The 17,643-nt window shown below is 46.6% G+C and overlaps 1 protein-coding gene and 1 long non-coding RNA gene across 5 annotated transcripts in view; both read left to right on the top strand.

Moving 5' to 3' along the window:
- Nucleotides 1-1,909: 1,909 nt before the first annotated feature.
- LOC109501580 lies at nucleotides 1,910-6,327 on the top strand. The gene is made up of 3 exons (XR_002744127.2): nucleotides 1,910-2,023; nucleotides 5,237-5,344; nucleotides 6,274-6,327. It is a non-coding gene; the product is annotated as an uncharacterized LOC109501580 (long non-coding RNA).
- Nucleotides 6,328-8,433: 2,106 nt separating this feature from the next.
- Nucleotides 8,434-17,643, top strand: part of ACVR1B (activin A receptor type 1B) — a 31,862-nt gene continuing 22,652 nt past the window's right edge. The window contains exons 1-3 of one of the 4 annotated variants that reach the window (XM_045061834.1): nucleotides 8,483-8,606; nucleotides 9,843-9,991; nucleotides 11,782-11,896. Coding sequence is in view for 2 of the 4 variants with exons in the window: in XM_045061835.1 (XP_044917770.1) it covers nucleotides 8,516-8,606 (91 nt within the window). In the remaining 2 variants the exon portion in view is untranslated. Of the gene's footprint in view, nucleotides 8,607-9,842; nucleotides 9,992-11,781; nucleotides 11,897-17,643 lie in introns of all 4 variants that reach the window. The other 3 variants (XM_023257091.2, XM_045061835.1, XM_023257090.2) reach the window with 3 other exon arrangements.

The following is a 17,643-nucleotide window of genomic DNA, read 5'->3' on the forward strand; positions in this document are numbered from 1 at the left end:
GGGCATGCTCACATAGAAACTGAAGCATGAATCATCAAGGCTGAGGGCACCAGGCCTGTTTACCAAGGAGGCACTGGAGTGGAACAGGGTCAGTGTGAGGGTTAAAGAAAAAACTCTAAAATCATGCAATGGCCTCTGGAGCAGCGAGTGAGAAAAGCCAGGGGAGAGTTTCTCTCCAGTACACCAGAGGTCAGCATCATCCTCTGGGACCATTGCACATGGTTGATGGCATCGGGTATCTGATGTTGTCTGGGGCTTTCAGGCTGGCCCCTCTGGCCAGACTCCCATCCTCACCCACCGGCCATATCACATTCAGGTGCCTTCCATTCCTACACTGCCCTCCCTCTGCTTCTCTCAATTCTCTGTCCCATCTTTCACCTACCAATACCTATCATTCTACTTCTCACCTTTCATCCTCCAAATGTCCCCTCTTCTGCCCACCCAGGACTGCTAAGTATTTCCAGAGGAAACTGTACCAAAGTTTGTTATGAACACAGTTTTAGGTTCTGAAACCCTGGTCGGGCCCCAGTGCCACTCTGGTGATCCCTTTCTGCTTTTCCATGTCCCTGCATGCCACTCCCATTCTCCACAGTGGCTTTTACAAATGCTCACCACTCTATTTAAGCACACCCACCATGATATGCCATCCTGCCTCCTGACCATATTGTACCACAACAGAGGGCCATGACTGCAGTTTGGCTGAGAACACCCAGGTGGCCCTCTCATGCCTATAAACTCCCTTAGTTCACCTTCTTCCTCCAGCCTCTGTCTGAGGCTACTCTGGATCTTGATCCTGTGTTCCCCATACACCGTAGGTTCTGGATCCATCACTTACTCCTTCTTCTTCCTGTATCTTTGAACTCATCTTGGCTCCTTTACCGCAGTCTCAGTTGCAATCTCTCCCTTCTTACTAAACCAACAAAACAACCAACAAAACACAGCAAACACTCCTGTGACCTTCTGTATCCTTCTGGAAATCTCCTTTTCTCTCTCTTGTCCAGGCTGGAAATCTGTGTCTTTACATTGGATTATTTAGCCCATTTATATTTATTGTAATCATGGATATATTTGAATTTATTTGCACCATTTTGTTTATGTTTTCTATTCATCCTATCTTAAAATTATTTTTTTGCTTTCCTTTCTTGCCTCCTTTTGGATTGATTATTTTCCTCATTCTATTTTCTTCCTTCTCTTAACCTGGAAGTTATATAATCTATTTCTCTTCTATTAGCAAATACCTGACAGTTAATAAAGTACTTGTGAATTCATATATAATTTATACATTTTTTTATTTAGCCTTCATTTTTGAAAGACGTTTTCTATGAGTATAGTAGCCCCCCTAATCTATGGTTTCCCTTTCCACAGTTTTAGTTACTCTTGGTCAGCCATGGTTCAGAAGCAAGCAATCCTCCTGACATATTGTCAGAAAGTCAGTAGTAGCCTAACACTACATTACAAGCCTACATCATTCACCTCATTCATCTCATCTTGTAGGCATTTTATCATCTCACATCATCACAAGGAGAAAGGTGAGTACAGTACAATAGGATATTTTGAAAGACCACATTTATATAACTTTTATCACAGTATATTTTTATAAATTGCTCTCTTTTATTGTTGGTTATTGTTGTTAATCCCTCACTGTGTCTAATTTATAAGTTAAACTTTATCATAGATATGTATAGGAAAAAAAACATAGTATATAAAGGGTTTAGTACTATCTTCAGTTTCTGGCATCCACTGGGGGTCTTGGAACACATCCCCTGTGGACAGGGGGAACTATTGTATGCAATTCTAAGTCAGCTCCTATTTTTCTCTTGGCCCTATTTAGTTGCTTTTTGGATTTTTGATTACAGAGCTTATATTTCTTGCAATTTTGTCTGTGAGAATTTGTTGTAGCTTGAGATGAAGGTGGCTTCCTCTAGAGATGATCTGCTCTTCTTTCTTCCAGGTACAATCAGGAGGTACCACCAGCACAGGACTACTTGAATCCAAATAGTGTGCAGTTTTTCACATTACCCAGGTAGGGGGAATCTGGAATGAAATTCAATCACACAGGCCAGCTTGTGCTTGAGAATTCTCAGGGAAGATTTTCCCCCATTCTCACTCATGGTCAAGGTTTAAGTCCAACAATTTTCCTTGCCTATCTCCTGGGGGAGTCAATTATTTCTAGTTCATCCTTCAACCTAGTATATTATTACCCATTGTGGGTCACCTTTGTGCAGATAGTTGCTTATTAGTCTCCTCACCTTGGGCACTTGGGCTTTGTCTTCTGATCCCTGTATCCGCTTGCCTTTGAAAACCAAAGTTCAAGTTCACTTGGTAAGCAAATGCTCTCAAGGTGAAAGCCAGCTTTGCTGCTCTACTTTCCCCTCTTTTTGTTCCTTCATTTTTGACTCAAGTATTCTATACTTTCTTGGTAGTTTACTAAGCATTTTGAGTTGCTTCTTTAGCAGAAGATTTGCTCAGGGAAACTGGTCAGTCATTCTGAAAGAAATCCAAACCTCCCTCTCCCATCACAGCCAAGTTCTTTAAAGAACAGATGACAGTCTTTCTAAGCCTTCACTTCGCCTTCACCTGTAGCCCCCTGAGGTTAGGCCTCCACCCCATCCGTGTTCCACTGAACCTGCTCAGGTAAGCATCACCAATGGGCTTCAAGTAATCAAATCTTAGACATTCTTTGTTCCTCATCCTATTTTACCTCTTCTCAACATTAGAAACCACTGACCTAAGAGTGCCTGGGTGACTCAGTTGGTTAAGCGTCCAACTTCAGCTCAGGTCATGATCTCACAGTTCGCAAGTTCAAGCCCTCCATCAGGGTCTGTGCTGATAGCTCAGAGCTTCGAGCCTGCTTCTGATTCTGTGTCTCCCTCTTTCTCTGCCTCTCCTCCACTTATGCTATGTCTCTCTCTCTCAAAAATAAATTAAAAAATTAAAAAAAAAAAAAAGAAACCACTGATCTCTTGAAACCCTTTCCTGCCTTGGTTTCCATGAGTCTATTCTTTCCAAGTTCTTTTCCTGTTTCTCTGACTGTTCTTTCTCTGTCTCCTCTTTCCTGCCAGTGTTGCTGTACTTTCAGCAACACCCCTGAGCTATTTGAACAACTATGATATGCTTCCAAATCCATATCTCCATGGCTTCAGGTGCCTACAGGAGGCCTTTCAAACTCTGTACACCCAATGCGGAGCTCATCTTTCTCCCAGACCTGCTCTTGCTAATCTGCTGAATGGAGCCACCAAGCATCCAGTCAACCAAGCCAGATTATCCTGGAATCATATGGGCCATCCCCATTTCCTTCCTCTTCCTCACTTCCCACATCCAATTAATCTTATAGCTTCCACCTCTTTCAAATCTCTTGAACCTATATTTCTTTTTTTTTTTAAGATTTTATTTTTTTTAATTTTTTTTCAACGTTTTTTATTTATTTTTGGGACAGAGAGAGACAGAGCATGAACGGGGGAGGGGCAGAGAGAGAGGGAGACACAGAATTGGAAACAGGCTCCAGGCTCCGAGCCATCAGCCCAGAGCCTGACGCGGGGCTCGAACTCACGGACCACGAGATCGTGACCTGGCTGAAGTCGGACACTTAACCGACTGCGCCACCCAGGCGCCCCTAAGATTTTATTTTTAAGTAGGTGCCTGGGTGGCTCAGTTGGTTAGGCAGCTGACTCTTGATTTTGGTCCAGGTCATGATCTCATGATTCATGAGATCTAGCCCTGTGTTGGGTCTGCGCTGACAGCATGGAGCCTTCTTGGGGTTCTCTCTCTCCTTCTCTCTCTGCCCCTCCCCTGCTTGCATGTGCTCTCTCTCTCCAAAATAAATAAATAAACATTTTATTTATTTTTTATTTTTTAACATTTATTTATTATTGAGAGACACAGAATGTGAGCAGGGGAGGAGTAGAGAGAGGGAGAGACATCGAATCTGAAGTAGGCTCCAGGCTCTGAGCTGTCAGCACAGAGCCCAAAGCGGGGCTTGAACTCACAAACTGTGAGATCATGACCTGAGCCGAAGTTGGTTGCTTAACCAACTGAGCCACCCAGGTGCCCCAATAAATAAACATTTTAAAAAAGATTTTATTTTTAAGTAATCTCTACACCCAGTGCAGGGCTTGAACTCACAACCCAAAGATCAAGAGTTGCATGCTCCACCAACTGAGCCAACCTGGTGCCCTCACGTTTCTTTCCCATCTCCAGTGTTGCTGCCTAGGGTCGGGTCCCCCTATCTTGACTGGACTGCTGGAATTGTCTCCTTTTTGGTTTACCTTACCACCAGCCTTGCCTTCCTCCAACCACCAGCACAAAGTTCAAGTTCATTTGGTTCAGCAAAGTGGTCTTTCTAAAACACAAATATAATAAAACACACACACACACACACACACACACACACACACACACACACACACAAAACAACAACCCATCTGCTTAGAACCCTGCTAAGAAAACTATGTTTCCAAAGTATGTTTCCACATCTGTCTAGCTCTTCAACATTACCTGTCAGCTCCACCACCGGCCCCCTTCACCTTGCACCCTTTGGGTGTGCTGCCATGCCGCTCATGGTTCCCCTAAATGCCAGGCAGTTTTACTTCAGTATCTTGCTTGTGCCGCGCCCTCTGCGGGGAACAACCTCCTGCTTTCTCTTGCCTCCACAAGCCTCCTATCTATCTAGGGGACACTCATCGATCTTCCAAGAGTCAACTGTAGCATGGCCTGTCCGTGAAACCTGTCCCACCTCCTCAGCTTGTCCCTGCAGCGTTGAAGCATCCAGACCCTCCTGAGTGCCCCCACTGCCCCTTTACTGGTGTGTGTTATAGCATATATCACATGTTGCCTTTTTAGAAATGCTTGTCTCGATTATTGTAAGTTCCATGAAGGCAAGGAGCACGACTTCTCCAAGTTTACATGTTGCACCTTGTATACCATAGATGCTCCACGCGTGCTTGTAGAATGGATGAATGAAGATGAGCCATTACTTTCTTGAGGTTAATGACCCTGCTATCCACCAAGGCAAACTATGCCAAATCCCCTAAGATGACAACGTCTTGGTGCGTTGTGACTAAGACGGCAGCTGTAACACTGGATGGTCCAGTCATTGGAGGCTGGGGAGCTCCAGGGAATCCCATGACAAAGTCCAGAGACAGGGCAGACAGGGAGTTTAAAGAGTGTGATGTGGGTCCAGTCCTAAGATGAAGGAGAAATCTTCACAGAAGATTTTTTTTTTTTTTTTTTTTTACAGAAATGGACACCTTGCCGAAACTTTCAGGGATGGTCAGAGAGCCGATCTGTGAGTGGGACACCGATAGATTGGGCTCTCTAGTGCTCGGCTCAGGACCTAAAAGGGAAGGTAGGCACATCATCTAGGAAAGCTCTGATTTGAGAGGGTGTGCCAAATTCTCAGGAATAGGGTGTGAACGATCCAACCCGTCCCACACCCCTGCCAGTCTAATTTCCCCCCCTTCAGCTGGCTCTTGGAGACCAGTTCCTGGGAAAGCATGAGATGCTATGATGTCAAAGGAGCACAGGACCAGTAAGTAGGCTATGGCTCCAGCGCTTAATTATATGTGAGCTTGGGCAAGGTGCTTCCCTCCCCTAGCTCTCAACTGCCTCACCTGTAAATTGCACACACACTGACATGCCTCAGCCACTTCACAGGATTGCCGTGAAGGTCAAATCATCCTCATCCTCATCACAGCTATTCTTTTCGCGTCCCTTCCTGTGTGTCAGAGGCTATGCTAAGTGCTTTACATACAATATCCTCGCAACATCTCTGCGACATAGAACCATCATCGGCTCCGTTTTCCAGATGAGAGAATCAAGGTTTAGGGAGGTAAAGTATCTTGCCCAAAGTCAAATGCTATCAAGTGAGATGGTGGAGCTGGCTTTTGGGCTGTTGCCCCAGGGTTCTGGTTGTCCAGGCTGTGTATTCAGGTATCTAGCCAACCACGCTGTCTGGGAGAAAAGCAGCTACTGGTTCCTCCTGGGTCTTGCAGCCACAGTGGCAGCACTCAGCAAGGTTTAGGGGAAGCACAGTTCCTTCTCCTTGGCCTCAGCAATGTGCTCCTGGGGGGTTAGTTTTCTCTCCTCAACTGCAGGGTTTGGTGAAGGTAACTGTATTGAACAATGCCCCCCCCCCCCCACACACACAATTCATGTCCACCCAGAACCTGTGATCGTATTTGGAAACAGGATCTTCGCAGATGTAATCAAGTTAAAATTAGTTGAACTCATACTGGATTCGGGTTGGCCCTGATCCAACGACTCGTGTCTTTATAGGAAGAGAGAAATTTGGACACAGACATACAGACACAGAGAGAAGATGGCCATGTGAAGGTGGAGGCAGAGAATGAAATAATGCTTCCACAAGCCAAGGAACACCAAGGATTCTGGGAACCACCAGAAGCCAGAAGAGACAAGGAAGGATTCTTCCCTAGAGGCTTTAGAGAGAGAGTATGGGCCTGCTGACACCCTGGTTTCAGATTTCTAGCCTCCAGAACTGTGAGAGAATAAATTTCTGTTATTTTAAGCCACCCAATTTGTGATACTTTGTTAAGGGAGCCTTAGGAAACTAACACAGTAACCCAGTGCTGTGCACATCACAGCTGGGTCCCCTAAGTATGGGTGGAGCAGGGTTTGAGAGACCAGTTAGATGGACTGGGGTGTGTGTGCCCATTTTGGGGTGGTGAGGAAGAGCAGTATAAAAATAAGGTGTTTACTCATCCAGCCACTGACCCACTTGTAGACAGTGTCTCTGCGTAACTTTGCACGTGTGTGTTTGCATGTCAGTTGTGTCTGGGGGGTGTGGCTGCAGTCTTTTTTTTTTTTTTTTTTTTTTTTGGAGGTGAGGAGGGGCATTCTTCAGATTGGTGACAACTTAAAAGGTAAGGATTCCATTTGGGAAACTCTGCCCCCTACCTCCAGTCACCCTGTCCACCCCTAGATCTCACATGATGACATACTGTACTTAGATTAAGAAACTTGCCCGAGTGTTCATGCCAGTTAGTTAGAAAAGGAAAATTCAGATCCAGAAGTCTGGTTCCAAAGACCCTGCCTTCTTCATGAGTTCAAACTCTCAAGCTAAAGAAAGTAAACTCTTTTCAAAAAGATATGGGGGATTCAGTTTGCTTTCTATAAGCACTTCTTTCTAAATTTGTAAGTAACACTTGTTTTTTAATTTTTTTTGTTTATTTTTAAGAGAGAGACAGAGCATGAGTGGGGGAGGGGCAGAGAGAGAGAGAGAGAGAGAGAGAGAGAGAGAGAGAGAGAGAGAATACCAAGCAGGTTCCAGGCTCTGAGCGGTCAGCACAGAGCCCAGCCAGGGCTCGAACTCACAAACCATGAGATCATGATGGCCTGAGCTGAAGTCGGATGCTCAATCAATTAAGTCACCCAGGTGCCCCCACACTTGTATATTTGTAAAATATTTAGAAAATATTGAAATGTTTCAAGAAAAAGTAAAAAAAAAAATATTCTGGCAATACTTACTGATAATTCCTTTCCAGTCTTTTTTCTGTACAGTTATACATTACCAACAAAACTAGAATAATGCTGTAAATAGTTTGGTATTTTGCTTGCTGATTTAACATTATCTCACAAATATCTCACCTTACTCGTTTCTGTAATGTTTTAGTTACTAAATAATGCTCCATCATATTGATGGGCCAGCATTTGTCTTCTATTATTGCCTACTTAAGTTTCCAGCTTTTTACAATGATAAACATGCAACTGTTAACATTTTTCGTACATATTTGTCCTCATCTCTATCATTTCTTGAAGCCAGATAAGGAATAATAGCAGTCCACAGGTATAGATATTTTAAGGCGTTTGATATATAATGTCAAACCCAAAAGGGTTCTATCAAGTGAGGGTTCTACCTCCGGGCAGAATGGGAGTGCGTCCCGAAGTACCCTCACCAAGACTGAGCGGTAGCGTTAAAAACCTGGCTCTGTCCTGCAAAGGGGCCCCCCAGACAGCGATCACACAGGTTGCCTGCGTCCGGCGGATGGCAGGCGGCCGCGCGGGACAGGGAGCCCAGCCAGAGGCCGGTTGCGAGGACCCGGGCAGGACGCGGGACGCGATGGGGGCTTAAGGCTAGGCAGTGGGGATGGAGGGAACGGGAACACGCACGCGACTCGCCGAACATTCGATGCGGGGGAGGGGGTCGGTGCTGATAACTGCACGCTGGGCGGGGCGCAGGCCAGGGTGGAGGCCGCGTGTCAGGCGCGGGCCTCTCCGCGGAGCGCTCCGCACCCACCCGTGAGGTGGCCGAGGCGCGGGCCCCTCCCACCCCTTTAACAGGACACTCCCCTTTAAGGCGGGCGCCCGCGCGCACCCGGCCCCGCCCTTCGGGGGCGCGCGCGGCGGCCGCGGCGCCGGCTCGGCCGGGAGCGCACGTGCCGGCGCCGGGCGGAGGAGAGGGAGGCGGGAGCGGGGCTGAGGGAGGAGGGGAGGCGCCGGGGGCGCGCGCGCGCGCGCTGGGCGCTGCTGGGCTGCGGCGGCGGCGGCGGCGGCGGTTACTATGGCGGAGTCGGCCGGAGCCTCCTCCTTTTTCCCCGTTGTCCTCCTCCTGCTCGCCGGCAGCGGCGGGTCCGGGCCCCGGGGGATCCAGGGTGAGTCCCGGGCCGGGGGGCGGGGGCCGGGATGGAGAAGGCCGGGCGAGGGCGAGGCCTCGCGCCGCGGCCCCTAGCTACAGCGCGCCCCCTCCCCACGCGCACAATATGGCCGGGTGGGGGGCGCGGAGGAGTCGGGGTGACCCTCGGTCGGCGTCCCCAGACCCCCGAGGCGTGGCTGCCCTGCCAGGACCGAGCTCACGCGGGGCCCCTGGGGACCCGAGCCCCCTTCCAGACGGAACTGGTTTCGGGGAGCTCTCGGGGTCGCGCTCCCAGCACCCCCTTGTTCCATAGAGGGGAGAGCGGGATCCCTTCCCTAAGATTTGGAGATCCGTGCTTCTACCTCTCAGCGTGTCCAGGGGCGGGGGTCTTCCTTCCCTCCCACCAGATGCTCTTGGGGGGGCGTCTTTTCTCCCGCCAAGATTGAGGGGCTCGGGCGATGGGTCTTTGCTTCTCCGAGGTACCCTGATGGTGCGAGCCCTTGCGCACCTCAGATGACAGGGGAAGGGGTCTCTAACCTTTCCTTCAGGACCTGCACTTGGGGTGTCTCTTCCCCTCCCTCCCCTCCCTCTCCTTCCTCCCTAATGTTCTGGGAAAGGGAGTCACATTTACCCTGCGCACAACCCCTTTGAGTTCAGTGGGGCAAAACCCCCCACATACACATGCCCCGTGGAAGCTGTTGGGAGGAAGCGAGACCAACAGGCCCCTAAACGTTTTTGTAGCTTGGCTGTGGAATCTCTTTAACCCTAGGAAACCTAGTTCCCGAACGGTTAATCTGCATCTAGGTGTATTTGCTTTCCGCCTCGCCTCCCCCACCCCACCCCAGGGGGCCCATTCAGTTAATCACTTTGTGGATGCCTTTCAGGTGAAATCCTAGAACCTACCTCCAACCCCCAAGATTATTTAAAGATCCCACCACTGGACCGACTCCGGCCCTTGGTCAGTACTTATTTACCTTCCCACACAATCCCTTTTCCCAGCCCTGCCCCCCACGCACTCCCCCACCCTCACACGCCCCTTACCTTCCAACCCCCACCCTTCCCACTCTAGAGGTGGGCACCTTTTCTGTGGGACACCCGGCTGGGTGTGTTGTTTATGAGGCTTTGGGGGCAGAAAAGAGCAGATGAAACCCTAAAATATTTAACTTAAGAGACTCGTCTTAAATGTGTTTTGGCATTGGGGTAGCCGATGAAGGTTATATTTGGCAGTTATATTGAAGTGATTATTGACCCGCAGATGGATCTGGGAGAGACGATCAGGATTGTATTCGCTCCCGATGTACAAAGCCTGTGCTTTGACTTCTCAGCAGCCCCTAACCTTCCAGCTATGGGAGATCAAGTGTGTGCACTGTGGCTCTCCTCTCTACTAAAAATAATGATTCTCAGGTGGGTTCAGGCTTCTTTAATAAACCAGACAAACAAGAAAAGACATCATCCTACTTTGGAGTCTCAAAAACAAGTTCATTATCTCCAGCTTTGATATTTGCTCCCAGTGGTGTAGCCTGTGCAGTGGGGTCTTTGTTCACTGGCTAATGCTTCTGTTAAGCACCTCGTGTGTGTTCCTGGGTCTCGCTGCTCTGTGTATGGGTAACATGCTGTGGGATCTGATAAACATGGTGAAGGTGTATGAACACAGGCCTTCGGTTGTGGTAGGATCATGGTTTTCGTGAATAATGTTTGCCGGGCCTTCTTATGGGCCATGTTCTGGGAATGTGTAACATGATGTTATTTCTCTAGTAGGATAGTAAATAAGGAGGCTCAGCCTTCAGGTTTGTCATTTTGTATGTGTCTGAGTAAATCTTTTCAGTTCTGTCCATAGAATTTTTTTTATCCTGGCCCTAATATATGTAAGATTTTTTAACAGCCATTTCCCTGTTGATTTGGTGTAATATCTGTGGGGTTTTTCTTGTGGTGAGCCTAGTTAAGAATGTTTAATTGGTAATCCAACTGGTTCTGAATAGGGCAGAGTTCATTTTTTGTAACCTTCCTAAAATGGATGTTTGTTGGGATGAGGATGGGTGGGCATAATAGGGAGTTAGTTTCTTTTTTTGGTAAATTGGAAATTAGGTTGTGTGTCCAGCAAACATTCTCGAAGGCCTTTAAACTTCTTGGCCAGACACTACAGTTTTTTCCGGGACACATCTAGTTGCCAATAGTGCATGCTACAGAGACCACTGTTGCAAAAGGCTGAAAGTAAAACGTCAGTTCTGGGAAAATAGAGGCTGTGGGATAACAAGAAGTTGATTGCTTTCCTCCCCTGCATTTCCTCCGTGTGCTCCCCTAGGTGGGCTGGAGAAGTGGCAGAGCCAGGGAGCCTTGATGCCTGGTACTTGGACGTGGCATGAGGGCAGAAAGGGATAGGTGTTTCTGTTAGGGCATGAACTGCGACTTTGTAAAAGGCCAGTGACAAGGAGAATGAGTTCCAGGTTGTAAACAGCAACCACTTGATGGGTATAGCAGGTTTTAAGGCCTACTTTTGGAATTTCCACAACAGTCTTTAAAAATGTACAATTGGATTTGTTAGTGGTGGGAGAACATGACATTCGTTTCCTAAGACCCAAGCAACGAGGGAGACATTTGAGGTTCTGATAGGAATATTTTGAATTTCTGTGAGCAGACTTCATCTAATTTCAGGCCAAGTCTTAGAATTTTGTTGAGGGGACATGGATTTGGAGTACAGTGAGAGCGAACTCTTGTAGAGAAAAAGAGAATCTCTGGTTGCTTTTGTTAAAAGAGCTCCTGGAACAGATGTGATTAAAACATAATAAAATGGCTACTCTGGTTAAAGGTTGGAGCCAGATGGAGGGAGGAGGCCAGGTCTCAGCCCTAGAACTTTGCTCCCTTACAGGTTGTCCTTGAACAAGTCACTTGCTTAACCTTTCCGTGACTGCCTCAGTTTTCCCTCTAAAGTAAGGAGATGGTGTGTGTAGTTCTTCTTGGGACATTTGTGAGACTAACTTGCTGATAGCCAGTTGGCTGGGAGGTATTTTTAGACACAGTTTCTGACTTCAGTGAAGGAGCAATGTTGGGCTACTTTTTATCTTACGGGGCAGAATAACATACTCTTGGGATTGATAGGGGCACCACATGCCACCGCGTGGTTGATTTCTTCTGATTCGTGCATATTTTTGTGGACCGTTTCAGATTTCCTCAAGTTAATTTCTGTCTTTTGACAGGCTCTTACATCGTATCCCGGGCAGCGTACCTGTGCTAATCAAAGACAGTCTGGAGGGAGCGACCTGCTTTAGGTTTTATTGGTTTGGCAACGTTTTAATTCTTACGCAACTCTGGGTATGTTTATGGCACTATGTAAATGTTACATAAGAACATGGAGGCTGAGAGGTGGCTGGAATGGTGCCTGTGAACACAGGAAGGTTAGACTGAGGACTTCATCCGAAAGGACCTTGGGAATCTGCAGTCAGTACAGGAAGAAGCTGCACTTCATTTTCCTCTAAAAACCTTTTTAGATGATTGTGTCTTTCAGGTGGACTGCTGTGTTATAAATAGGTTTATTCTCCACCGGTGAGCTAATTGTAACCTTGCTACCAAAATATGAATCAGTAAACGAGGAGACGTGCTGCTGCTTTCGGCATGTCCTGTTGAAGCTGCTTGTTGCATTTTGGAACATGAGTTGAATTGTGTTGCAGTCTGTTCTCATAATAACTCAGGAGTACAGGGTGTTGAGGTGGAATGGAATTCTCAGTCCATGGTGCTTTAGATCTTCTTTATTTGTGAAGGTTAAATTAGAATACTGAAGTGGCTCTTTTGTTTTAATTTTGAAATCCTTATTGTTTACTGTTCAGTTTTTGCTCAGAGCAGCGGTGAACATGAATTCTGGAATCCCGCCTCTTTGTCTTGAATTCTTGTGTTACTGGTCTGTTACAGGAGGAGTGATGTAAGGGGGTCTTATCTCATTTTCCTCTCTGTATTTATAAAAAGCAAATCCTGGAGTCCCCTTTCTCGCCGGTCCCTCCGACGCCGGAAGTGCTGCTGGCATTGGTAGCCCATCAGTTCGGCCGGCCTGGGAATGCCAAAGCCTTGGTCGGAATCAGCCCCTCAGACCCGCAGTGTGACCCGCACCTCTCCCACTCTGTAGGCACTGCCTCATGGCCACGTTCAAATACCTACCTACCTGCCTGCTCCTGGGGTTCGCTCTCCTCAATTTCTCTCACGCACTTGGTTTGACCTGCGCTTAGGCTTCCAGAGGCACCGTCCCTGCTCTTGCCTGTTCTCTCTGCCTGCCGGCTTCTCCGCCAAGTATAAATGTAACACCAAGCAAAAATGCTATTTCGGAGCGTATCTCTCTTTCCCTTACTCGGTAGAGCCGCCAGCATTTGGTTGAGCTGTGAAGTTTCCATCCCAGACCATTTACCTGCTCTCTGGGTTTCAGAGACAGTGCCTCCTCGGGCAGCTCTGGCGTTCTTTTCGGTTTTCTTCTCTCTCCACTTCATCCCAAGCCTGCGCTTGTCTTGTTGAATACCTTGAATTTAGCGTGATGAAAGTAACTGCTCTTCCCTTTAAAAGTATCAATCACCCCTGATGTTTACACAATTACATATGGGAGATTTCTTTATTCATTAGGTTGGGTATGTGTGTGGAATGGTTCTTGGCTTGGGGAGATGATCCCAAGAGAACAAGAGAGATAAAAATCCCCGAATCCCTAACTGTCATGACAGTAGCAGTGGCTGAGACTGAAAATAAATAAGTAAACACAGTTCTCAGTCATGAGTGCTCCGGAGAAAATAAAACCGAATGATGTGCCAGATAGAGTGTGCTGTGAGCTACCATTTCACGTCTCTCTCAACTTCATGGTTTCATCTGTAAAACAAGGCTAATGTAGCCCAGTGTCTTTATTCATGGTACTTATGTTGTGTAAAGTTGACTGGAACACCGGATTAGCAAATACTGAACTACTGCTCCTAGGGGAAAGATGGTGTTAGGTTCCCGTGAGCCACTGGTCACCACATTTTCATCAGGCAGTCAGTGCATAACCTTGCTAATGTGTGTATTTCTGTTTAAAGACATCTTATTCAATACACAGTGTTGGTTCATTAGCCTTGAACTTGAGGCCAACAGTACCACAATGCAAGCCTGAGCAATGCTTATCTGATACACATATTGTCTCCGTAAGGCACATCGCCGTCGTCTTGAACTTAGGAACGCTGGACAGCGTCTTAGCACTACCCTTGGGGGCCGTTTTAAGCGGTGAAATCACCAACAGAAAAAAATGCAGAAAGGGGAAAAGTGTGGCACAGAGTATACTATGAAAAGGATGCATATATATTTACTGTATGAAAGCTGGAGCAAGAAGACAGAGCGTCGTCCCCTTGTTCACCGTCAGCCGGGAACACGTGTGTCGGATGACTCACGTTTTTTACCACTCTGCACATGTGTGTGAATGCCCGTGAGAATGCCGAGAGTATTGATTTTGAGGTTACAAATAAATTTTAATGAGTATGGAACCTATGGATGACCTGTATTTCGTGAGAGCCATACAGATAATTGTGGCAGAGATAAAATTATATCGTGTGGAGTTCCAAGAATTCCTAAATGGTTTCACTGAACCAGAATTTGAATATAGACAGAAGTCCCATTTACAGCCTGTAAATAAGCTAAATAAATATAGAGAGAGTACTACTCTAGTGATCTGAAGATGCCTTTAACACATACTTATTGAGCACCTACCATATGCCAGGCACTATCATAGGTGCTAGAGGTACAACAGTAGACTAAGGAAATAAAAATGCCTTCCTTCATGAAGCTTACCTTCTGGCAGGTCACGTGGACGATAAATAAAGATACTGTATAAGGTGATTCTGCCTACCATGCTCCACCCTCTGCCCCCTCCCCCCAAGATTTCCTGCCTTTGGAATATACCACCTTCCAGTTATTAAACATGAATCTAGGCACTGCTTTGAAAGGATTTTGTAAATGTAATTAAGGTCCCAAATCAGTTGATCTTCAACTAGGGAGACTGTCATGGTAGACCTGACCTAACCACACTGGCCCTTTGGAAGCACTTTTCTCAGCTGATTGCAGAAGAGGAAGTCGGAAGTGATCTGGCTGGTTTGGAAGAAAGTAAACATCCATGTGTGAACTGCCCATGGGGGCCACGTGGCCAGGAACTGCGGGCCAACTCCCAGAACTGAGAGTGGTCCCTGGCTGTCAGCGAGGAGGGAAACAGGGACTTCAGGCTTCCATCCACAGGGCAGTGGAGTTTGCCAACAACCAGTGAGCTTGAAAGAGGTCCCAGCCCTGAATGAGAAGGCAGCCCTGGCCAACACCAGTCACGCTGTGTCTGGACTTGTGACCTACAGAATCTGTGAGATAGTAAATAAGTGGTGTTTGCAAAAATGTGTGCGTGTGGTGGCTTAGATGGATATGTGAGGGGAAGGAAAGCAGGAAGGGAACTAGCTAGCTAGGATGGGTTCGAGGGGACTTGAGACCTGGTGCCCAGCCATGCTGGTGATGGACCTCGCGTGTGAAAAATTCTTTGACCGCATGTGGCTTTCGTCTACTGCCAGTTACCTTTTCCTAGATATTTGTGAGTGAGTGAGTGAGTGAGTGAGTGAGTGGAGGAGAGAGGAGATTATGGGTGCTTTGGAGATAAGTTTTTTAGGTGGTTGCAGTGTTTGAGTTGAGGAATCTGAACTGAAGCATGTCTTTTTTTATTAAGTAGTTGTGGTGAACCTGCCTTGCCCTAGATCATCATGTGTTGTCTTGGTGTACATTTGTATATCACATTTTATATTTGTGGTCGATAAAATTGAATTGTAATAAGCATTCATTTCTAATATCCAGGATGAAGCTGAATGGTGAGAGGGGTACTGAAGAGTCTGTGCTTGCCCTTTAGAGGTTGACACACAAATTGACTTTCCTTCTTCTTCTTGTTGGAACAACCACAAAACTAGGAAGAGTTTAGACCCTTGTCACGCACCGGGACGGCAGAAGTGATAAGGGCATCTGGTTTACCGAACATTTACCATATACTCAAGGGTTACGCTAAGGACTTGTACACTTACTCTGTACAGCTGCTCTCTGAGCGCTCTTATCCCTGTTCTGCAGATGAAGGGACTGGGGCATGGAGAGGTTCAGTGCTGAGCTTGAGGTCTGTCAGACTCCAAAGCGTATGCTCTGCATCCTGTACTCTACCATATACTACGAGGACTATGAAAGTAATTGGCTAACCAGTCTCTGCCTCCAGTCTCCCACTTGTCCTCCATGCTATTGCTGGGTTTAACTTTGGAGAGCATGCCCTCTGTATCTCATGGTTCTACTGCTTGTATGTGGCCTCCAGGATAACCCCCAGACCCTTAGCCGAGCATCACAGTGCATCTGATCTGGCCTTGGTCTCCCTTACCATCCTTGTTTCTGGCTGGAACCTTGCGCCGGTCTGTTCGCTGTGGACCTAATATGCCTTGTGCTTTTCTTGGCCTTGGCCTTCTCTTCTTAGCCAAATCGACCCATCCTCCAGTGTGGGATCTTTGTCCTCTTGCCTTCCCGTGGTTGATGAGTCCATCCTCCTCTTTTGTCCATCCTGCTCCTCCCAACCTCCCAGACTCTGCCCCCTAAAAATTGATGCTAGGAACTGGCTTATTCTTGAAAGAAAATTTTTTTAATGTTTATTTATTTTTGAGAGAGCATGAGCAGGGGAAGGGCAGAGAGAGAGGGAGATACAGAATCTGAAGCAGACTCTAAGCTGTGAGCTGTCAGCACAGAGCCTGATGTGGGGCTTGAACTCACGAAGCGCGAGATCATGACCTGAGCCAAAGTTGGATGCTTAACCAACTGAGTCACCCAGGTGCCCCGGAACTGGCTTATTCTTTATGTGGCTTTATCCTGTCACAGAGCCTTGCACATTTTAAGTAGTTAATAAGTTTGTTTAAGTGAATCCATTCGGTTCTTTTCCATCCTCTCAGCAATATCCTAGGTAAAATATTCCAGTTCTTCCCTGCTGTACTTCTAGTATCTCCTATATGTACAGTTTTTATCCTAGTCACTTAAAAATGCTACAGACATTTGTGAGTTACTTGGAACATGATAAGCTCTCTTCCTACCTCACCTCTTTCATCTTTGTTTTATTCTACCACCTACCCGTTTTATGCCAGCCAAATGCACTTGATCTCAGCCTCATTAGTTTTATTCTCAGCTCTGGCTGATTTTTTTCTCCTTCATTGTCCCAGTTGCCTGAAACCATTCCTATCCCTCTTCTCGCTCAGAACTGTGACGTGCACTGTCTCCTCTCCACTCATCCATAGTATAGGAAATAGGTCAGGGAGCAAATACAAAACACTCATAAATATCCTCCCCTGCCCTAATGAGCCACATGTACGTCTGTTTCAGTACAACAAAGAAAGAAAACAGAATGATTTTATATGTTTGTTATAAACTGTAGGTGAAGGAGAAGTATCCAGTTACTAGTAGATATTCTGAACATGACAGCTGAGTCCATACGCTTCGCTCCTAGGAACACCGGGCACGCTCTGTAGTAACGATGCCACTCAATCCAGTTTTACCTTGACATTTTCCTGGGCAGCAGGTGGGCCCTTGTAGATACTCAGGTATTTACAGTCAGCCATAAATTAAGCTGCAATGACAGGTCTCCTTAGCATAAACATCAAACGTCTCTTTTGAGTGAGAACAAAGCTTTCATTCTCTAGACCTGAGGCTTAGGGGTGAACTTGTTTAAACAGCTCTCTAAGGTTGGGTTTGTCTCCAAGTAGAATGTCAGCAAGGCAGTTGGTAGAATAGATATAGTGTGGAGCTGGCTTTTCAAACACCTTTCTCTTATGCAAACCCCATTCTGAGACCTTTCCCAGATTGGAATTAAATACCAAGCTTATCAAGTGTCTTATTGTTAAATCTCTGGGTTTTTTCCCTCCTCCTACAAATAACTTCCTTTATTAAGTCAGTTACATTTTTTTCATAAGTGCTTTTTACCAGTATATGTTTTGTTTTTTTTAGGTACTACCCAACTACACATGTAAAACTTGACTTTGTTTTGGCTCTTGGATACTTGAGAGTTTTTGTTTTGCTTT

The sequence above is a fragment of the Felis catus genome, chromosome B4 (assembly GCF_018350175.1).
Source record: "Felis catus isolate Fca126 chromosome B4, F.catus_Fca126_mat1.0, whole genome shotgun sequence".
Classification (NCBI taxonomy): Eukaryota; Metazoa; Chordata; class Mammalia; order Carnivora; family Felidae; genus Felis; species Felis catus.